At 34.7% G+C, this 23,919-nt stretch overlaps 1 protein-coding gene across 5 annotated transcripts in view; it reads right to left on the reverse strand.

Annotated features, from left to right (window-relative positions):
- The window catches only part of LOC131149094 (hydroxyproline O-arabinosyltransferase PLENTY-like), a 45,674-nt gene extending 22,124 nt beyond the window's left edge, over positions 1–23,550 (reverse strand). Inside the window, exons 1-8 of one of the 5 annotated variants that reach the window (XM_058099177.1) lie at positions 23,514–23,550; positions 19,601–20,243; positions 18,025–18,092; positions 17,730–17,931; positions 17,544–17,641; positions 17,351–17,420; positions 17,176–17,247; positions 16,851–16,964 (exon numbers count right to left, since the gene is read on the reverse strand). In XM_058099177.1, coding sequence (XP_057955160.1) covers positions 16,851–16,964; positions 17,176–17,247; positions 17,351–17,420; positions 17,544–17,641; positions 17,730–17,931; positions 18,025–18,092; positions 19,601–20,008 — 1,032 coding nt within the window. In that variant the 5' untranslated portion in view covers positions 20,009–20,243; positions 23,514–23,550. Of the gene's footprint in view, positions 1–16,850; positions 16,965–17,175; positions 17,248–17,350; positions 17,421–17,543; positions 17,642–17,729; positions 17,932–18,024; positions 18,093–19,600; positions 20,244–20,458; positions 20,760–23,513 lie in introns of those variants that run through there. The other 4 variants (XM_058099176.1, XM_058099179.1, XM_058099180.1 and 1 more) reach the window with 4 other exon arrangements.
- Between the last annotated feature and the right edge of the window lie 369 nt (positions 23,551–23,919).

A 23,919-nucleotide genomic window follows, 5' to 3' on the forward strand; every position in this document is an offset into this window, starting at 1 on the left:
TTTGTTGAGGAGACCTTGGAGCCGTTAAAGGACAAATTCCGTTTCAGTCACAATATTGCTTGAATTTATTTTATGTGAATTCTCCCTCTCTATCTAATTGAATAATATTGATTTCTTAACCACTTTCTTTTCAACAAAAAAACTTGAATTTTTTTAAAGTTTCAAACACCTTAGATTTTAATTTGAGAAAATAGACTTAAGTCATTCTACTAAAGTCATCAATGAAAAGCAAAAAAAATTTATTCATACCAAGTGATGTTGGAGCATGACCCACATACATCGGTGTGGATAAGCTCCAATGGCTTCTTTGCCCTTGTGCTTGCTTTGTTCAAGAACCTCTTCCTGGATTGTCTACTGAATACACATCCTCACATAATTGGTGAAGATGCTCAATCAAAGGTAAATATTTCAGCATCTTTATCTTGTTCAACATCTTTATCTAGATTGATTTCATAACCACTTTCTTTTCAACAAAAAAACTTGAATTTTTTTGAAAGTTTCAAACACCTCATATTTTCTTTTGAGAAAATAGACTCAAGTCGTTCTACTAAAGTCATCAACAAAAAGATAAAAATATTTATTCTTACCAAGTGATGTTGGATTAATCGACCCACATACATCGGTGTGGATAAGCTCCAATAGCTTGTTTGCCCTTGTTTTTGCTTTGACCGAGAAACTCTTCCTGAATTGTTTTCTTAATACACATCCTTCACATAATTGGTGGAGATGCTCAATCAAAGGTAAATCTTTCAACATCTTTATCTTGTTCATCAATTTGAAACTATTAAAATTCACAAGTCCATACCTTAGACGCCAAAGGCAAGAGGAATCTTTTATGCAAGCCTTGAAACATTTGGCAACATTAGTTTGATGTTTAACTAAAGCATCCTATTTTCTGTCACCATCACTTTTGCCACCAAACAATTTTTAGGATCTCTTATCAAAAGGTTACAATCTTTGATGTGGATATTGCCTCATAAAAAAAAATAAATTCATTAAACTTGGTATTCGTTGTGTTTTGTTCAAGTATTTGAGAAGTCTTTTGAATAGGGCAATGTATCTATAGGGATTCATGTAACTAGATAAATAGACTACAATAAATGTATTAATTGAAATTACTATGGATACATGTACTAGGATCTAGCAAAACCTATAAATAGTCATGTACTCAAGCCATTTACATCAAATGGAATTAAAAACTTAAAGTGTTTTATCCTTTATCCACTTCTTTCTATCGACTTTGTATCCTCTATTTCCAACAAAATGGTATCAAAGCTTAATATGTGTCTGGTGTTTCAAATGATGACAAACCCATTTCAAGTCCCTCTCCTCACCAAAGATAGTTTTGATAATTGGAGTATTCTAATGAAAGCCTTAATTGAATCTCAAGATGTTTGGGAGATCATTGAAAAGGGTAATGTAGAACCGCAAGATGAGGGTACCTGGAATCAAGCATAGACGGATGCTTAAAAATATTCAAGAAGGAAGGATCGGAAGGCTTTGACCCTCATATATCAAGGAAGGCTCTCACCCTTATATATCAAGGTTTGAATGGAGTTAAGTTTGAAAAAGTTGTAGGTGCAACTTCTTCTAAACAAACATGGGACAGCCTACAAAACTCACAAAAAGGAGTCAATATAGTGGTGAAAGTTCGTCTCCAAACACATAGAGGTAAGTTTGAAACATTACACATGAAGGATCCTGAATTAGTTTCTTATTATTTTTCATGAGTTTTGGGTATTGTTAACTAATTGAGAAGATATGGTGAAGATTTAAAAGATGGTCAAGTGATGGAGAACCAAAATCCAACTTTGTTGTTCTAGCAAATGAAAAATTCAAGGATTTGGAGTCCATGAATACTGATCAACTTATGGGGTCTTTGCAAGCCTATGAAGAAAGGGTTATAAAGAAGAAGCAAGAACCATAAGAGCAAGTTCTTCAAACCAAACTTTCTTTCAAGGAGAGAGAAGTAATTTATGAAAAGAAGTTGTGGACATGGGCGTGGTTGTGGTTGTGGTCGAGGTCGAGGAAAAGAAAGAATAAGTGATTCCAACTCAAATAACGATGAGAGGAGCCAAAATTATCAATTCACTAGAGGAAGTGGAAAAGGATCAAATTTGAGAAGACAAAGGTATCTATAATTCTAACTGATAGAGTGTAGAACTCCCAACAATGTTGAAGAAATGAACAATTGTGTTGGAGAAGAAAAGGAAGAGCTGGAGCCTACTCTAATGCTAGCATTCAAAGGAGATGGAGGAGAAGAAAGGAACACATGGTATCTTGACCGTGGAGCACGTAATCATATGTGTGGAAACAAGATTTTGTTCATGGAGTTGGATGAATTGGTAAGTGAGAATGCTACATTCAGAGACTTGTCTAAGATTCCATTAAAAGGGAAAGGTAAAATCTTAATTCGCCTAAAAGATAAAAGGCATAAATTCATTACTAATGTATATTATGTGCTAAACATGAAGAATAACATTTAAAGTTTGGAACAATTCTTAGAAAAAGGATACAGTATCCACATGAAAGATTGTAACCTTTTAATAAGAGATCCTAAAAATTGTTTGATAGCAAAAGTGATGACGACGGAAAATAGAATGTTTAAATTAAACATTCAAACTAATGTTGCCAAATGTTTGAAGGCTTGCATAAATATTCCTCTTGGCTTTGGCATCTAAGGTGAGGGCATGTGAATTTTAATAGTTTGAAATTGATGAACAAGATAAAACCGGTGAAATATTTACCTTTGATTGAGCATCCCCGCCAAATATATGAAGGATGTGTGCTTAGTAAACAAAGTCTAGGAAGAGTTTCCTGAAAGAAGCAAGTGCAAGGGTGAAGAAGCCATTGGAGCTTATCCACATTGATATATGTGGACTGATTGATCCCCTATCACTTGATAAGAATTAAGTATTTTTTTTTCTCTTTATGGATGATTTTAGTAGAAAGACTTGGGTTTATTTTCTCAAACAAAAATCAGAAGTGTATGAAACTTCCAAAAGATTCAACATTTTTGTTGAAAAAGAAAGTGATTATGAAATCAAAGCTATGCGGTTAGTTAAGGGGAGAATTCACAGCAAATGAATTCAAGCAATATTGTGAAAGAAATGGAATTCGTCGTTCTTTCATGGTTCCAATGTCTCCTCAAAAAAATGCACGCAAAAATAGAAAAAAAAAAAATTTAACATGGAAAGACGTATGTTGAAAAGCAAGAAAACGCCTAAAGAATTTTGGGTTGAAGCAATTGATTGTGCGGTATATTTGTCAAATCAGTGTGCGACTAGAAGTGCCTATAAACAAACCCCACAAGAAGCTTGGAGTGTAAAAAAAGCCAAGTATCCCTCATTTGTAGGTGTAGGAGAGCATAACGTTTGAACATGTAGTAGAATAGAAGCATTCCAACTTGGATGACAAAAGTGAGAAAAGATATGACTCAAAATTAAAGGAACACAAGCTCTACTACCCAAGCAATGGAAAAGTTATCATAAATTAAGATGTTGAGTTTGATGAGAGAAGCACATAGGTCTAGAACACTCAAGAGGAGAAGTATAACTTCTTTCCTGTTTGAAGAAAATGAGCAAGAAGATAAATCGATAGAAGTGCCTACTACTCCACCATCATCGATGTTGCTTAGTGGACAATCATTGTCATCATCATCATCGGAAAGAAGACAACCTCAGATGAGCAGCCTACAAGAAATCTATGAGGTGATTGAAAATATGGATGATCAAACCCTTTTCTCTTTATTTGCTAATTTTGAACCACTAGATTTTGATGAGGCGATGCAAAGCGAGAAGTAAAGAATTGCAATGGATAAAGAAATTTTTGGAATTGAAAAGAATGCTACATGGAACTTAACCACTTTGCCGAAGGGACATAAAGCAAAGGGAATCAAATGGGTTTACAAAGTGAAGAAAAATGCTAATAGAGATGTTGAAAGGTACAAGGCAAAACTTGTGGCAAAAGGATACAATCAAAGATCGAGAATTGATTATGGTGATGTATTCACACCAGTTGCTCAGTTAGAAACACTTTGATTCATTATCTCCTTAGCACCTGAGAATAAATGGAAGATTCATCAAACGGATGTCAAATCAGCATTTCTGAATGGATTACTTGATGAGGAAGTGTGTGGATTTGGATATCAAATGACATGGCATGAAAAGAAGGTGCTAAGGCTCAATAAAGCACTTCATAAGTTGAAGTAGACACCTCAAGATTGGTATAGTAGAATTGACAGGTATTTTCAAGAAAACAATTTTGAAAAATGCCCTTGTAATCATGCAATTTATATTAAGTCAAATTGAAATGGGGAATTATCGCTTGTATGTTTGTATGTTGATGACTTAATATTCACAGGAAATAATCCAAGCATGTTTGCAAAATTCAAAAGAGCAATGGTGGAGTTTGAGATGGCAAATATTGAACTATTGCCATACCATCTTGGGATAGAAGTAATGCAAAAAAAGGAAGGTTGATCCTACTTATTGAAAGTAAGGTTGATCCTACTTATTTTCGAAGTTTTGTTGGAACTCTTTGGTATTTGACACATCCAAGACCAGGTATTCTTTTTGGAGTAGGGTTAGTGTGTAGATATATGGTAGCACCAACTATAACCGACTTGAAGGCAACCAAGAGGATTCTCGATGCATCAACGATATGCAGAATTTTGGAATATATAATTCATGTTCTAATGTTTTCAAGCTTGTGGGTATAGTGTTAGTGACAAGGATGGAGACTGAATGATCAGAAGAGTACAATCAGATTTTTATTTTTTGTGGGACAAACAACATTCGCATTAATATTGAAGAAATAATGTATAGTTTCTCTTTCAACATGTGAAGCATATGTTGCTGCCACATCATGCACATGTCATGCAATTTGTATCAAAAGTTTGCTAAAGTTGAAGATGGTGCAAGAAGAACCAACAAAGATATATGTGGATAACAAGGCTGCAATAGCATTGGCAAAGAATCCAATGTTTCATGATCGAAGTAAGCATATAGATACAAGGTTTCACTTCATTAGAGAAAACATTTGAAACAAAGAAGTATAGGTCAAATTCGTGAAGCCTCAAAACCAGGTTGCGGATATATTCAACAAGTCTCTCAAGTTTGATGACTTAAGCAAATTATGGAGTCTTCTTCGAATGGAATCAATATCAAGTTTAACAGGTGGTCTTGGAAATTAAAAATAAATCAATTAAACTTGATATTCATTATGTGTGGTTCAAGTATTTGAAAAGTCTTTTGAACTGGGTAATGTATCTATAGGGATTCATGTAACTAGATAATAGGCTACAATAAATTTATTAATGCAATTATTATGGATACATGTACTAGGCTCCATGCAAAGCCTATAATAGCCATGTACTCAGTAATTTATATCTGAGGAATCAAAAACTTCAAAGTGTTCTATACCTCTATGTTTGGAGATGAACTTTCACCAATTTATCAACTCCTTTTTGTGACTTTCATAGACTGTTCCATGCTTGTTTAGGAGAAGTTGCACTTGCAAATTTTTTCAAACATAACTTCATTCAAACCTTGATATATGAGGGTGAGAGCTTTCCAATCATTCTTTCTTGAATCTTCTAAAGCATCCTTCTATGTTGATTCAAGGTACTCTCATCTTGCGGTTCTAAGAAACTTCTTCAACAATCTCCTAAAACATCTTGAGATCCTAGGCTTCCATTTGAATACTTCAATTATCAAAATTATCTTTTGAGAGGGACTTGAAATGGGCTTACGATCATTTGAACGCTAGACACACACTAAGTGCTAATACAACTTTGCTGGTGATAGAGGATATAAATTAGATGGAGGGAAGTCGATAAAGGATAGAGCACTTTGAAATTTTTTATTCCACTTAATGCAAATTACTTGAGTACATGGGTATTTATAGGCTTTACAGGAGCCTAGTACATGTATACACAATAACTACAACTAATACATTTGTAGCCTATTATCTAGTTACATGAACCCATATAGATACATTGCTCAATTCAAAAGACTTTTCAAATACTTGAACCAAACATAACTAGATAAATAGGTTACAATAAATGTATAGTTGCAATTATTATAGACACATGTACTAGGCTCCATGTAAATCCTATAAATAGCCATGTACTCAAGTCATTTGCATCAAGTAAAATAGAAAACTTCAAAGTGTTCTATACCTCTGTGTTTGGTGACGAACTTTCATCACTTTATCAACTCCTTTTTGTGAGTTTTGTAGGCTGTCTCGTGCTTGTTTAGAAGAAGTTTCATATATAAGAATGAGATCTTTCCAATCCTTCTTTCTTGAATCTTTTAAAGCATCATTGTGTGCTTAATTCAAGGTACCCTTATCTTGTGGTTCTACATAACTTTTTTCAACAATCTCTCAAACATCAAACATCTTGAGATCCAAGTAAGGCTTCCATTCGAATGCTCCAATTATCAAAATTATATTTGGTGAGAAGAGGGACTTGAAATGGACTTGCCATCATTTGAAACACTAGACACACACTAAGGGTGGTATTTTGGAAATAAAGGGTACAAAGTAGAAGGAGAGAAGTCAATCGCAAATGACTTGAGTAAATGGCTATTTATAGGCTTTACATGGAGCTTTGCACATGTATCCATAATAATTGCAATTAATACATTTGTTGTAGCCCATTGTCTAGTTACATGAATCCTTATAGATTCATCACCCAACTAAGACTTTTCAAATATTTGAACCAAACACAATGAATGTCAAGTTTAATTAATTAATTTTTATTTGTAATTTCCAACATAAAGCCACCGAGTTGGTTGGACAAGTTAGACTAGTGGGTCAACTAGTGGTCAAACTAGTGAAACACACCACGGTCTTAACTTTCGATTTCAACTCAAATTTCGAAGCTCCAAAAGTACAGAAATTTTGACAAAAATTTCGATTTCAATGCCAATTTTGATTTCGATTTGAAAAAATAATAGAAATTCATAGTAAAGCATGAAATTCTTTGTGAAACTTTAGAAATGATTAAAAAACATAATAATATAAGTTTTAGGACTAATACATTACAAATTAAATACATCTACGTTTTGTATGAGGAAGAAAAGTTGTAAAATGGTATGTGTATTGAACATATTTGCAAGATAATGTACATTAAATATATTCAATAAATACAAATGAAATTCATAAATCATTTAAATAAAATTTATTATACAAATAATGATAATTTAGACATGAATGGTTAAATAAAATATTACTATAAGTTTATTTTTTCATATAATTTCAAAAGCACTTGTAAAAAACTTTTGTTTCGATCTAAATTTCTCATTTGAATTCTGACGAAATTTCATCGTATAGTCAAAATTTTGACAAGTTTTGCTAAAATTTTGAGATTTCAATAAATTTTAGATGATTGGTTGAGATTTCGACAGAAATTATGCAAGACGAAAATCGATTGCCATTTTGATTTCGAGGGTGACTGAAATCGGAAATTTTGACAGATTTTTCGATAATTTCGTGGAAATTTAAGACCATGAAACACACACATATTATATGCGTTTATTAGTTTATTTGTTTATATTACACACACACACACACACACATGTCTATGTGTGCCTGTGTTATTTATATTGACGTATACACAAATGGTCATAATCATCTATTAACAAATCAAACTAAAATATTAATAACATTAATTAGATAATATTTATGACACTATTCCTATTATTTTTCAAATATTCATGAAAATAACAATAATAATAATAATAATAATAATAATAATTATTATTATTATTATTATTATTACAATTATTATTATGATTATTTTAGCAGTCAAATAAGGAGTGAGGGTGAGAGTTTGGTTCTTTAAAAATTAAGTGTATGACTAATTTAATGATTAAATTACAGGCATAATATATATGGGTATCTGTATCTGTATCTGTATGTGTGTGTGTGTGTGTGTGTGTGTGTGCAAAGATAGTATCTATATATAGTTTATCTTCATTGTAGTAACAAAAGGGCAAAGCAGCAATGCTGGTAAGAGTTATTCCTCCTTTGACACTAGACCAGGCTTGAGTTTGCAAAATTCTCTTTCTGCCTTTATATTTTATTTTATTTTTATAATAGAGACAAGGATCAACCCGGCTGGCCCACTATGTCCGACCGAGTCACCCAGTTTTGGCCAGGTTGACACTGGTTCACACTAGTTCTGTTTGACAGCATAACCCAGGCCAGCAATTTGACTGGTTTCGGTCCAACCTGGTAGGACCGGCTGGTCCAGGTTTTTAAACCATGGCATAGAGCCCCTGCATCACTTATTGTGCAAAAGAAAGAAGGGAGTTATTTTATTAGATCTTCACCTTGTATCTACAGAGTCAACTGATCTAGACTGGTTTGAAACCATCCGAAAGAACCAACCAGTTGCATGTGTGAAAAAAAAATAATGAATGAAATTATGAAAGAACCCATGGTGAAAAGGGACCAATATGATCTAGTTCAACAAGATGTTAGTGACTTGAAAGTTGAAACTTGAACGACATGAGATCACATCCATGTCCTAGTAGAAAAGACTACCATGGCTTCACAACACAAAAATAAAATAAAATTGGTGGGCCTCTGATGGAGCATGACAAATTTCCAAAAAGGGAAGTTGAGACCTTAGTAGAAAATTGATAGTTTTTTGACCTGCCTACATTGGTGAAACAAAAGGGGGTTGTGGATATTGGATGCAAGTGGTACCTCTATTGTTGTTACCATTGCATGAACTCAAGATAAATATCCATGTAATTTCCACCAACATCCTGTATGAAGAAAAAAATATAGTAATTTTTAATATTATTTGGTATAAAGAAAAAAATATAACTTTATCTTTAATTCAAGATTGACCCTAAGGCTCTATTTGAAATTTGGAAAATCTTAAAAAAACAAAAGGAAAATATGAAATAATCTAGTTTTTCATATTTGGTTGCTAAGAAAAGTAAGAAAGAAAACAAAAAATATACTAAATTGATGGATAAAAATATAATCTTACACATCATTTACATTTGATTTTTTTAAAATTTTAATCATAATAAAATAAAATTTAATTTTGATGGTCTCTGATATAAAGAGAAAACATAGTAAAAAATTAATTTTCTTCTTAGTTTCACAATAAAAAACTTTCATCCAAACAGTTGCTGTAGAAGTACCAGCATCCAACACACCATTGATATTGGATGCAAGTGGTACCTCTACTATTGTTACCATTGGCATGAACACAAGATAAATATCTATGTAATTTCCACCAACATCTTGTATGATTGGCTTAACCAGCTACAACATGTTTTTATTTTCCAAGATGTTCTAGCACACTTTTAAGGACTAAAATTTTGAATTTCAATAGAAATTTGAAGAAATTTCGATTTGATAGAAATTTTTATTTTGATTCAAAGAAGCATTGGAAACTTAAAATAAAATAAGGAAACTGTAAATGAAACTTTGGGAAATATTAGTGACATAACCTAAAAGACACCACAACATTAAACTCGGCAAATACAAAAAGACATCAAGAGATCAATGGAAAGGAGGTAACATCCATTAATTAAAGCAAAGGATTAGTTAGCACAACAATCTTTACTCCTTGGTAACATATCCAAAATGTAACCCTTGCAATCCATTAGTAGGGAAATCAATATGGAGGTATCTTGAATGCCTATTAAAAGGACCCCCTAAGGAAGGTAAGGCATCTCATCTCATCTCATTCTCACTCACTCCTTTACTATTGCAATCATATAATCATTCCAAATTCCTTGAGTTAGGTATCGGAATGGTCTACTGAAGTACACCCTAGGTCCTCCAAGCCGTGTGTCTTTCATTCTTGGTAGGTGATCAAAGTCGTGATTGATCCAAATTCTCTTGGACAAATTTTGGCAGCAACAGTTGGCGCCGTTTATAGGAAACTTGGAAGGATTTCTTTCTAAAATTCAATCATGACTGCATCACACAATTATGAGTCTGAACCAATTGCTAGGGATCAATCGTCCCATTCAGTTCAATCCCCACCACTAGACAATTTGCCGATAGCCTTCCAAGGGAAGGTGGAAGGCATGTTTAGGCATGATCTTACAAAAAAAAAATCCTATAGAACATAAGGTCTGCTCAAGCAAAAACGACATCTAAAGGTAAGACGGTGGTACCACATGAAGTTGCCTTGAAAATTTCAAATCTGAAAAAGAAGGTAGAAGGAACCAACAATGTGGGCATTAATGAGCAACAATCCCAAGAATTTGAAGAAAAACTCAAGAAAATTGATTAACTGGAAAAGTTAGTAAAAGTAGTTTGCAGTCGACAATAGGGGAGACCTCAGCTAGATATTTTGATCCCCCCTTTACCAAGGAAATAACGGAGACCCCCTTGCCCAATAAATTTAAGATGCCCAATGTAAAAGGATATGATGGGTCGTCATATCCCCAAGACCATCTCAACACAATCTTCGAAATGTTGATGCAATTTCAAGGTACACTTGATGCCATTATGTGGCAAACATTTGCGGCAACCTTGAAGGGGAATGTTAGAGCATGGTACTAAACATTGAAGCCCGACTTGGTCTTTCTTTGAGATGGAGGAGCAGTTTGTGGGGCATTCTGTCAGCAACCGAAAAATGGCGAAGAGTTTGACCCACCTTATAAGCCTTGTTTATAAAGAGGAAGAGATGTTGAAACAGTTCATGTGCTATTTTATCAATGCAACTCTAGAGATCATAAACCTAAACAACATAATAACAATAGCCGCCTTGACAATGGATCATTCCTAATTTTCATAGGGAAGAAGCCCTCGATCGATATGAGAGAGCTAATGGTGCGAGCCCCGAAATATATCAACATGGAGGAGCTTATTATGACAAAAAGAAGCATATAAGATATAAAGGGAAAACATACTAGAGATGTTGATGAAATCGTCGAGGGAGGAGTAAGGAAACATACCTCTAATAAAAACTTCCCTTCCAAGTATGGAGAATAAAAAGAAGGGGAGAGGAACTACTTATAGGAGAAAAAGAGGTAGCACCGAACCACGAGGCTTCGTGAGATGTGAATCATGTTGAGGAATTCTACCTAGAAAATAAGCACTGCTCAGCAGAAAATTGGCCCATTTGATGAGCATTGTTCATTAGGCCCAAAAATGTCCATCTGATGAGCACCACTAATGAGGCAACAAGATACAGACACTGTTCAGCAAAAAATTAGCCCATCTGATGAGCACCGCTTATGAAGAAACACTATAAGGCTACTACTCGACAAAAAATTACTCCATCTGATGAGCACTGGTTATAGGGCAACAATAAGCAAGCACTGCTCGACAAAAAATTGGCCCATCTGATAAGTACTGCTCATGAGGTCCAAAAATATTCATTTGATAAGCATCATTCATAAGACAACAAGAAATGGGCATTGCTTGACAAAATATTGGCTCATCTAATAAGCACTGCCCATAAGGCCCAAAAATGTCCATCTAATGAGCACTGCTCATGAGGCAACAATAGATAGGCACTGTTCCACAAAAAATTAGCACATTTGATGAGCACCACTCATAAGACCCAATGTCCATCTAATGAGCACTGCTCATGAGGCAACAACAGACGGATATTATTCGGCAAAAAATTGGCCCATCTGATAAGCATCCCTCATTAGACCCAAAAATGACCATTTGATGAGCATCGCTCATAAGGCAACAAGAAGGAGCACTGCTCAGCAAAGTATTGGTCCATCTGATGAGCACTGCCCATGAGATCCAAAAATGTCCATCTAATGAGCACCACTCATAAGGCAACAAGAGATTGACACCACTTAGCAAAAAATTGGCTCATCGGATGAGCACTGCTTATGAGGTCCAAAAATGTCCATTTGATGAACACCGCTCATAAGGCAATAAGAAATGGGCACCAATCGGTAAAGCAGTGGCCCATCTAATGAACACTACCATGAGGCTCAAAGATGCCCATCTGATGACTTCATCCAAATCTTGTGATAGTAAAAGGACTTATAGTAAATGTTATATACTCTCGGGCCAAAAAGGCAACTCTAAGACTCAAGAGTATGGAGGCAACTGACATGACCTAAAAAAGACCCTAACATTAAACTCAACATTAACTTACAAAAGACAAAAAAAAAATGAAAAGACATCAAGGGATTAATAGGAAGGAGGTAACGTCCATTAATTAAAGGAAAGGGTTAGCACACCAATCTTTACTCCTTGGTAACATATCCAAAATGTAACCCCTGCAATCCATTAGTAGGGAAATCAATAGGGAGGTATCCCAAATGCCTATAAAGAAGACTCCCTAAGGAAAATAAGGCATCTTATCTCATTCTCACTTACTCCCTTACTGTTGCGATCATATAATCCTTCCAAAATCCCTAACTTAGGCATCAGAGTGGTCCCCCAGAGTACAACCTAGGTCCTCCAAGCTGTTTTTTCTTCATTCTTGGCAGGTAATTGAAGTCATGCTTGATCCAAATTCTCTCGGACAAATTTTGGTAGCAACACTTAGAATAGATTATTTAGAAAAATAAAATAAAAAACAACCTAAATTTTACTCATTTTTTACATTTTTTATTTTCCATTTTTAGAAAATATTTTCTCATGTGCCTAAAAGCTTGGCCAAAACTCCTGATAGTCGGGAGTTTTGACCAAAATTTCAGGAATTTCCAAAATGCTAGTCAAAAAAATATTGCAAAAAAGATATTGAAGCCCAATTTCATTTTGAAGCCTCCCAAAATCTGATCTCATCTGAAATTTCAGCAAAATTGCCAAAATTTAAGACCATGCTTGTCTTTAAGGGATATGCTAACACTTGGTGAGGAAAGTCACAGGGCAGGAACCATTGGGACAGATCTGTAAGACTGGGTGAAAGAACTTATAGTCTATAAATTTGTGCTGGTGAGCAGTGATAGGGAGTTCTACTCTAGGCACTGCTCTCATCCAAGGCAGAAAGCACATTAAGACGTACAACCCAGGAGTTTCTTAAACTAATTACTAGGTATGAGGGTGAGTGATGCAGGACAAAAACTAGAATTCAGAAACAGAAAGAGAAATGAGGAAGAATTAAGGGTGAGAAACAAAGAGATAAGAGAAGGAATAAGAAACGTGTTGGGAATAAAGAACAAATTCCTAAAACCTGTGAGATACAAAATAGAGGAAAAATAACGCCAAAGAAAAATCAATCACACGCACAAGACAATATTTACGTGGTTCGGCAATTTTGTCTATGTCCACGGAATTGCAGGGATTTCAATATTGTCAGGAAGAAAACACAGAGAATGCGGCGATACAATGCTCTCCCTCTCGCTCTCTCACAGGTATAACAACGCCAACCTTAATCACCCGAAAGCCATCCTTTTTATATGTTGCGCCTAGGGTTTCATTCCGAATGGGCTGCAAAAATTTCCCGGGGGCGTTGCCCCTGGACCCCCACGATTACGGCTTGTGCCTTACGGCCCAAGCCTTAGGATAGAAATCTCTAATTAAATAGAGGTCAAGTTGTCATCCAAATTAAAACACAACTAGGCTCCGCAAAAAGCCCAACAAAACGAGAAAAGGGAGGGAAAGAAGATGGGAATAGAGACTAATGCAGGCAGAAAATATAACAGAAAAGAACTTAAAACGGCAAATAAAAAAGCAGAACTATAGAGAAATTAGAAAAACAGATCAGAGATGGGCAGGAGAAGGAGAAAGAAGAAGAAGAGGAGGAAGAAGGAGAGGAGAGAGTGAGCACATGTGAGAGAGAGAGAGAGAGAGAGGGGGAAACTGACAGGGAATTCTCAACTTAAATCTGATAACTGATTTATACAATGCACAATCACACTATTTATACACTCAATACTACAACTAACAGAAATAATTACACAAATAACCCAACTAAATAGAACATTGTAAACTAACCCCAAAGTACTTAAAATGCACAAAATAACCCTAAATTAACTAAAATTATAAAATATCTAAACTTACTAATTTAAAACAAAATCCTTAATTTCTAAATCTTCAACAAAAAAAAAATCATTGGTTGCCTAGAATAATTCGCACATGCTCCTCCATCAGTGAGTAGCAACAAGTTATCTAAAACATTGGTGCGCTGAGACATGGGATTCAGATAAAGCATAACAACCAACACTTCAATTCCATTGACAAAGTTATGTAAATTATGTCCTACTTGTATGAAAGACAGTTGGAGGAAGTCGGTGCAGCATGTTGAGTCAAAAACTGCAGCTGCTCCTACCACTCACAAACTAATGGAAGCCAGACAACCTGATAAACCCTGGTTGGAGCGCAATAAGTGTGGGAAGAGTCGCACATAGCTTTGGTGCCCCAAAAAGAAGCCTCCAGATGTGGTGGAAGAGAAGACAGAAGACAAAAAGCCACCTATGTGTACAAGTTTCTAAATCATACTAGCAGCTAAAGGATGCTTCGGCAAGTGAGCCATCCCCCCTAGTAGAAGTCTGTGCTGTTCTTTGCCACTGCATGAGAAAACATGGTCCAAGAGTGTCACCTAAGTTGAATGAGCTCTTCCAACATGTTGGGTCAGTTAGCTATAAAGGAGTTGGTAGCCTTTGCATGTTCTTGTAGACTCCCAAGCCAAATCAATTTGATACCGACTTGAGTGATTCAATGATTGGGTTGGCACACATTTAGATCAACATGGTGAAGGTATCTAGTTCTTGAATAGATAGTATGTCTTCCTGTGTGGATGTGGTGTTGGCATTGAGGGAAGTTGTTTTCCAGTTGGGTTATTAGTTTTATGATTTGCATGCTTGTCATGCATTATTAGGGAGGAAATCATATGAGATATGATGGTTGTGAGAAATTGAGAATGCTATGAGCATGACCCACTCTATTATGAGAGCTCCATTCTCAACTCTTATCCCCATATGCCAAGGTCACTTGAAAGTGTTGGGTTGTCATGGATCCATTTCCATTCACCAAGTCCATAGCCAATGTGTTTCTATAATTCAAGGATGTCGCTCTTGTATATTTATATGCATGGTGTAATGGTCAACTCCGGCGAGGGATTGCCCACTTTGGTTCAGTGGCATCAAGGTTTTGCCCCGTAAAAAGGCATCTCACGTAGTTGGAGCTAGAACCAACCTTATTAGACCCAAGATCTCCCTGTTACACATGTGATGTTGGACCTCCATGTAGAATCCACCCAAATGATAGTAACCCTATGGTGGCTCTAATCCCAACTCCGAGGAGGTATTGTCTGCTTTGATCCACTAGCCTCACGATTTTGCCTCATAAAAGGAGCTTAACATAGTTGGAGCCTGAACCACCCTTGTAAGCTCAAGATCCCCCTAATACATACCCAATGCGGGACTGTGACATATAGCAAATCCATCAAGGTTAGCTTTGGATTTCAAAGAATTGAATTATCCATTTGGACTTAAGGTATTACATGTGAGTCTGCACAAGCTTCAGCATCAAATGCTCCCAAATTTTTTTAAAATATTATAATATAAATTTATATATGCTCCCTCCCCCCAACTTTTGAGATATTTTACCTAGCCCCCTCCTAGGAAATGGTACGCCTATAATTTTTTGTAGAACTATGCAGTGACTCCAGTTAGGCCCCATAGAAAAATGATTGGCTCTATTGCTAATCACTCGAAATGAGATTATGTTTGGGATGACGATTACTAGCAAGCTAACATGACCTTGGTGATCCCATTTGGATCATGAAACATCCCTTAACTGTTGGAATTAACTTTGGAATCATTGGACTGTGCCCTAGGGAACTTGACTTTTGAATATTTCTAATTGCAGATTCTAGGCAAACCCTCAGGGAGTAAGGTTCTTCTTCTTTCCTTTCATTCCCTTCTCCATCATTTTGATATTTGACTCTTATTGTCTCTTCTTTTATTTGTCTCCTCTAAAATAATTGTTTCTTTTGTAAGAGCCCCTTCTTTGTTAAATCTAGATAATCATGAAATTTTTCTTGGACAACCCTAATCCTAGTCTGTTTTATCTTTATAGTGTAACCCACCTCTTCTGCTTTATAATTCCGGTTTATAATCTAATATATCTAACCTGATCCTCATAAAAATGCACCTAAGAATTTTATCATGAATAAGTGCTAAAAAAATAAGAGCATGTGTTCAATCTAGCCAAGGCATGGTAGGACATTGCACGTGCCTAAAGAAAAGTAATCACATGTTGCCCAAATTGAAAAATTTAACAATGTCATAATATGATGAGGAAAAAGAAAATAACGAAAGAAAACAACAACTTAACCAGAAATCAATAACACAACCTCCAATGGTAGTCCTAGTGAAGGATGCTGCCAAAAAGATAAAAATGCTACTATATAGTATTAATAGAAAGCGAAGTTATTGCATTGGATGAGTGACAAAGACAAAGAATGTTTGTAACATTTATTGAATGGAGCCATAAATATAAGATAACAACCTTATTATCACAATACCACATTGACTTGTCATAATCTAATATTGCATGACAAACATCAGCAATGAAAAAAAAATCCATGATTCATAGCATGCATTGAAACATGCTCATATTAATCGAAGTGTATATTCTGTGGCTTTTGCAAAATAATATCTAGCCCACTGACTACATTGTTGACATAAACCCACTAACAGACTACATCGTTGACATAAACCCACAAAATAAGCTTTGTAAGCATAGAGGAGTCCACTAAAGTAGGGACTTCCTTCCCTTTTTGTTTCTATCTTCATCTATATCTTATTTCTCATGGATTGGATGGCATTTTTCCTGCTGAGCTTGATTTCAAAAATGATTTTGTACAAGATTAATCTATTTTATGGATTGCTCCCTCCTAAACAAGGTCTAAAGCAACAAAAATGATTATGGTCTTGTAGACATACCACACTTTCAGGAACACCTGGAGGAGGTAAGGAGAGGTTCCTTGGTGGAGGACCACTGAGATATGATCTCTTGTCAAAACGCCATTCCCCAATCCTTCCATAGGTCAGCTTTCCCTAAATGATTACCAAATTCAAATAAATAGCTCAAGCAAGAAGCAATATCTTACAAGCAAGAAACAATATGTATTAACAATAAATAAAGTACAGCATCAAACAAAACTCATGAAGGTAGTATGGTTGTCTCTGTTTGAGTTTCAAATTTCAGTGATAAAACCATGTATTTGTGTGTGTGTGTGAGAGAGAGAGAGAGAGAGAGAGATCTTGCCTCCAAATTGTAATCACATCCGTAAGTGTAGTGGAGTATAAACTTTTTCCCAGTTTCCAAATCCCATGGTGGCTAAAACATATAAGATGCATGTTAATGATCTGTTGAGGAAAATTAAAACGGAAAGAACTCAAAATAGTGAAATACAATACAATTCATGATATATTGCACAAACCTGTAGCATAAAGTCTTTACGAAGAATATGTTTCACGCCATGCAATGCAGATGCTATCGCATATGCATACCTGAATTTTTAAGAGCAAAATAACAGCAAAATCAAAATCTATAAAAGATCTCAAAATCAGAGAACATCCATTTCACAGAGCATGAACCCAAAAAAAAAAAAAATCTTTGGTAGTACAACTCACATTTCTAGCACCCATCCAAAAGCTTTATCTGTCTCAGGGTCATCCTTCATTCTCAATGAAACATTCATCCATGTCGGTGCAATTTTCTCCAGCAGGGGCTGAAATAGATAATATTGTAAGTCAAATTAGTCCTTCACAATCATAAAATTAGTGCTAATCAGATATATTAGCAAGATGATACTCTACCTTACTAATTATCACAGGAGAATTGCCAATTGGATCAACATTTGTCACAGGACCATTCTCCTCAGGATAAAACTTTCTTATAATTTTTTCGTTTTCAGCAGGTTTAATGTAGAAAAATGGGTATGCTGCCGGATAATCTCCACGTGCGAAGTTAGGGAGAGGATTTACAAATATGTGGTCAGGCTCTGCCATTAGAATGTATCTGCATCAGTCATAGGATGCACCACCTTTCAGAAATCTTAAAAAAGAAAGCTAAGTATCCAGTTTGCTAAAAATGAAATAAGTAAAGACTCACTCTTCATCAATGGTCACTCTTTCCAGCCACTGCACAAATGCCCATGGTCTATTTAAGACAATGTAACCCTGGATACAACATTGGACATTCAACTACAGTAAAAACAAAATACAAAGAAAGTTCTAGAAAATAAAAAGCTGTAAAGTATCAAATACAAACAGGGAAAAGAGGAATAAAGTTACAAAAATGGCAGCCAAAACCAGTAAGTGGTATGTATACTGTTGCAATGGTGGATTATGAACCACAATTACAAGGTGAGATGAAAAAAAAAGGCAGATAACTTTGACTCAGTGCATATAAGGTTTTGATTAAACATGTACCATTGTGCAACAATTTCACTAAACTGTTCAAGAGCTTTTATACTACTCACCTGCTCACTCTAAAAACAAGAAGTGGGCGTTACATTGAGTTTCTATGCTTTGATTAAGTGCACTGCTCCAGACCCACTTATGAAAGGAGTTGAACTTGATATGCACATGCTCCCTCACTTCTTGATCTCTCTCCTGCCACTTACCCCACAGAAACCATGCCCTCCCATTACTGTCCACAACTCTTCCCTAAAGCAGGTACTATTTTGCTTTAAAGCGTAATCAATAGCTTTTCTTTTTCCTTAGCTGTCTTATAAAAAGTGTAAGAACTGGTATGAGAACTGTCCAATAAAACTTGGTTTAGGTTGCCCAAGTTGAACGCATTTATGATCTATTTTCCGGCAGCTCTATTTTTTTTTTTTTTATAAAAAGGAAAGATTTATTGTTTCAAAATGTGAGCCAGGAATTATGTAATGGAATAAGATAAGAGAACAGTAGCACATTTAAGGCTCTTCCAGTCCTAGCATCTTCCCCTTCCCTGCCCCCCAAATTGTATGAGCTTCTGGAAAGTGGCATTCTGTCATAGGCTAAAGTAATAAAATACATTAGGGTCTGTTTAGTTGTGAAAGCAGTTTTTACCATCTGTTTCCAGTTTCCCAAAGAGAAAAAAAAACAGTCGCCTTGTTTTCCAGATTTCCAACATTTGTATATGGGAAACTCAAAAAGCAATAAAAAAAAATGCTTCCCAAATTTCTTAAACAAATGTTGAAAAATTGGAAAACAAGACTGCATTTTTTGGAATTACTGGGAAAACTAGAAATGAAGAATGAAAACTATTTTCCACAACTAAACATCGGCTTAATTTTCTAAATGTTTATTTTATTGTATGCAAATTGTTTGATGCAATGGCCAATCAGCATTACAATTGCACTGATACTTGGCCTAATAATGTAGCACAGAGACGAATGCTTAGTTTGTCTTTCCATGGATTTCATTGACTCCCAGAAGAGGGAAAAAAACTTGGACAATGAATTATCAATAGTTCATCTTTCCCTAAGAAAAAAATTTAGTCATAGAACTCCAGAAAGTTTTTCTAATTACTTTCCTGCTCATGAAACACAATGCAGGCAGGACAGTATGAAGAAATGACTCAGTTGCATGTGTTCCATTTTGCAAGTCTATTGGATTTCGTATAACATTAATTATTATAAGTGAATGAACTCGAGGTAAGAGAAATTCAAACAATGTGATAAGAAAAAAACACTCACCCGATCAAGCCCATCTGGAAGAGGATCAACAACAATTGTGGGAATCTCCTCCATCAAATTGTCAGGATTTCCTGAATGCAAAACCCGAGTAAAGCCTCCCATGTCTGATCCAGCCGTGCTTTTAAACTTTTTATACCAGTAGTACATAATGCGGCATTGCCATTTGCTATAAGGAGCATCAGTCGCCGTAACGACAACATGGAATCTTAAATTCCCTACACTCTCCTTTTCAGATTTTCGAAGAAACTCATCAAACATTTCCACACCATCGGCCGCCCAACTCCCAGAACCAATTGCTTTGTTGTGCATTATCATAGTCAACAAATTATAGGTTGCAAAGAAAAACCCCAATGACAAAATAACCAAAAGCAATGGGGACGCACGGCCCATGTTTTTCCTCCCAATCATCTCAAATGTACAACAGAGAAAAAGGGAATCCCAAATGTTCCCAAATCGCCCAACTTGACCAACCCCAACACTACCCAATTCTCATATACCCAGCAGCTTTCAAATGCAAATCCATTAAACCCACAATTCCATTCGATTCCCAAAAACTAAATAGGCAGCAGTAGCAAATAAACACAGCCGACAATTCAAATTCCTAATGATTTAAGCCGAAACCCAGATAAATGCAAGCATAAATCTGCAATACAATTACAAGAAGAAAGTGAAAAAAGAGTATGAAACGAGCATAATTAAAAAAAAAACTACAGAATAGAAATGAAAGAAACACATAGATATGCTCATTCTACACCAATAAACACCTAGAATGAAAGTGTCAAACAAAAATTGACACCAAATATGCATGAAATTGGCAAACATAGATTTATGATTCCACAAAAGGAACACAATGGTTACCCCAAAACTCACAAACAGAACACTTGGCTTACTTGCACATAAAGGAGCCGGAAGGGTACCCCACCCAGGCCAGAACCCACAAACAGAACAGAATCGGAAAAAGATAAAAAGAAAGATCGGACAAGTGAAGAAGAAGAAGAAGAAGAAGAAGAAGAATTGCGTGGAGTGCAAGAGAACAGATCAATGGGAGACATAGCAACAGAGGTGGAAGTACCATAGTACCTGGGAGATGCAGAGAGTGAAAGCGCCGAGAGAGGGAGAGATTTCGGACTTTGACCTGTAAATACGCTCAAATTTTGACAGTTGCATGTGTACCAGTATGATTACAAATTACTATACTTTATTACTTTTTTAACACTACAAAATTGTTTCGTTAAATTAAATTGTACAAAATACATTTTTATGACCCAACAGTTAAACTTTTCTCCATCAAGCCAAATTCTAATTCTTTTAAATAATTATTTACTAACGGATCAACATATAATTTAGTTAAATTAATTAATCGATTTTAATGGAATATAATTCACTCTAAATTGAATTAAGAGGGATGTACAAATGGTTATTAGGTATCTAACCATTCGTTCTTTCTAATATATTTATAAACTTTGATTTACTTGAATTTAGCCCTAATCAAAAGAATGTCCTTTTTTCATTCTAGATTCCAAAAGTATGTTCAGTGTTTTTTTGTTTTATTATCCATAAATCTTCATATAATAAAATTTGCAATTTGATTGAAGGAGATCATCATTACTTAAAAAGTACGAGTGGAAATCCCGTGCAAGTTCAGTTTTAATAAGTTTCAAATTTTAATAGTCGAACTCAAATATTTATAAATCAAATTATTAGATGATGATATCTCTACAGTAGTAGTAGAATTAGCATCACGTCTCTATAATTTGATTTTTTTTTTGTCCATATACATAAATTTTCATTAGTATGGTATGCACCTATATAATTATGAACAATTCAAAATTAAACAAAAAATAATTGTCAAACATTTTACAAATACATCAAAATATTCTTAAATTTATGTGAGAAAAATTTTGCATCACAATACTTTGATATTCTATATCTATTTATAATATAAGAATTCAATTGAAGAACATTACTAATATCTATGTATGGGACGACTTTAAAAATAAAATAAAATTCAACAATGAAGTTGAAGTCATATAACTAAATATATAAGTTATTTAAAAATTGAAAATAGACATTACATAATTTTAAAAATTTATTAGAATTGATAGTAATTGCATAACTCAAAAAACATAAAATTTCTTTTATTAAAAAACATAAAAAAAAATTAACAATGAAATTAAATAATTCAAAAATTGATTATAATATATGGATATTACAATGTTAATATTTTCGTGATGTGCATTTAACAATATAATACAAATTTAAAGTATTCCTATGTTACAATCAATTACTTTTCATTGATTAGACTTAATTTGACGATACTTTTCTATGCTTCTCTAGTATAACTTCCATAAAACCTCTTTATAATTTTGTAACTTATTTCTTAAAAATTGGTAACAAAATTATTGATTTAAAATTTTTTTTACAGTTATTGTTAATACCTAAATTAATAAATTTGGTAGTCATTAATAAGTTTCAAAATTTACCATCCCAGCTAAAATTGCAAATCAAAATTTTGTATGTTGATATTTCACCAATATTGGCATTTTTTTTTTTTTTGTCCATAATAAGAAATTTCATAAGTGCATAGTATGACAGACACATCCTACAATTATATGAAATTATATAAATATAAACAATTCAAATCAAATATTATTTTCCAAAGATCTTACAAATATATCAAAATATTATCAAATTCATGTAAAAATATCTTATCATCACAATTGTTTGGTTACCTACTTATCAATAATATAAGAATTTGATTGTAAAAGTTGTGACACCCCATTTTGTCTAGGGGCCAAATATAATAAAAGAAAATACTTATTTTATTATTATACACTATATATACGACTACAATAGAGAGAAAAAATAATTAGAAAAATAAAAAAAAAATATAAAGTATTGTACAACACAACAAAAAGATAAATGCAAAAAAAAAAGGGTGGGAGATAGGAGTCTTGGAACATTGGCTCTTGCACGTTTGCAAAGAGAAAATCAAGGGTTACTTGTTGAGAATTAAATGCATCCCTAGACTTATAAATTGAGGTTCATATGGAGAGATAAAGATAGATAGAGAGAGTAACAACCATAGATATAGAGAGGGTAACAACAGTAGCAATATTGAGCAATTCACAGAAGCAAAAGCAATTCATAAAGGAGCAATTCACAAGCAGAAGCAAACGATTGAAAGAGGCATCGGTATTCTATTTAAGATTGAAGGAGTGAAAGACACTGAGTAGGTATTTTGAGTTATTTTTGTTCTTTGTTATTTATTCAATATTCATTCAAAAATAAGAATAGAAGCACTCTGAGATCAATCGGATTCGACCCGGATTCAATCTGTTGGCCCAACCCGCTAACTCGACTTGGTTGACCTAACCTGCTAACTCGATTTGCTAACCCAGACTCCCTAGGACCCAAGTCCACCTGGACTTGGGTCCATTAACCCAATCCATTGTTCAACAGAAACCCAAGGCCCCCTTTTTTTTTTTTCTCAAAATTGAAATTTTTAAAACTAACAAGCCTAGGGCCCATTTTTAAAACAAAAATCACATTTTAAAAACAAACAGACCCATGGCCCATTTATTAAAACCCAGATTGCTTTTTCAAACAAACAAGCCCAGGCCTAGCTTTTAAAACTCACATTTTTGTTTCTTTAAATGTTGGGCCTCACACCCATTTTTTAAAATAAAATCCATTTTAAAAAAAAAACTAAGTGCCCAATTTTCAAAACCCAAACACACAAACCTAATTTTGTATGCCCAAATAGTGGATCGAGTCAACTCAGTGGGCTAACCCAGCTTGGTGAGTTGGATCACCCCAGAACCTAGCAAATAGTGCAATTTCAAATCCAAAACACATAATATGATTGAATCTCAACGAATAAAGAAAAATCAAAGGGGGAAGAAGGGGGAACTTATTTATGGGGATTTGAGGATCTGTAGTCCCGAAAGAGCTAACCTGCAAAACAAGAACAAAAATGAAACAAAATCAGTTAAATAAAAAGCATAACGGAAGGAAGAAGAGAAGAGGAGAGAGAGAGAGAGAGAGAGAGAGAGAGAGAGAGAGAGAGAGAAGATTAGGGAGATGAGAAGAAAAAAGAGAGCAAAAAGGAGATGAAAAGCAGATAGGGAGAGAGAACATATAGACAAAATAGTAGAGAGAGGGAAGAGCAGAGCAGAAGGAAGAAGAGAGGAGAGAGAGGGGAGGGAGAGAGAGAAAGAATAAGTAGAGAGAGAGAGAGAGAGAGAGAGAGAGAGAATAAGAAGATAGCGAAAAATAATTGGGAGAGAATGAGAGAGGAGAGAGAAAAAAAGCATTTT

The sequence above is a fragment of the Malania oleifera genome, chromosome 2 (assembly GCF_029873635.1).
Source record: "Malania oleifera isolate guangnan ecotype guangnan chromosome 2, ASM2987363v1, whole genome shotgun sequence".
In the NCBI taxonomy this organism is placed as follows: Eukaryota; Viridiplantae; Streptophyta; class Magnoliopsida; order Santalales; family Ximeniaceae; genus Malania; species Malania oleifera.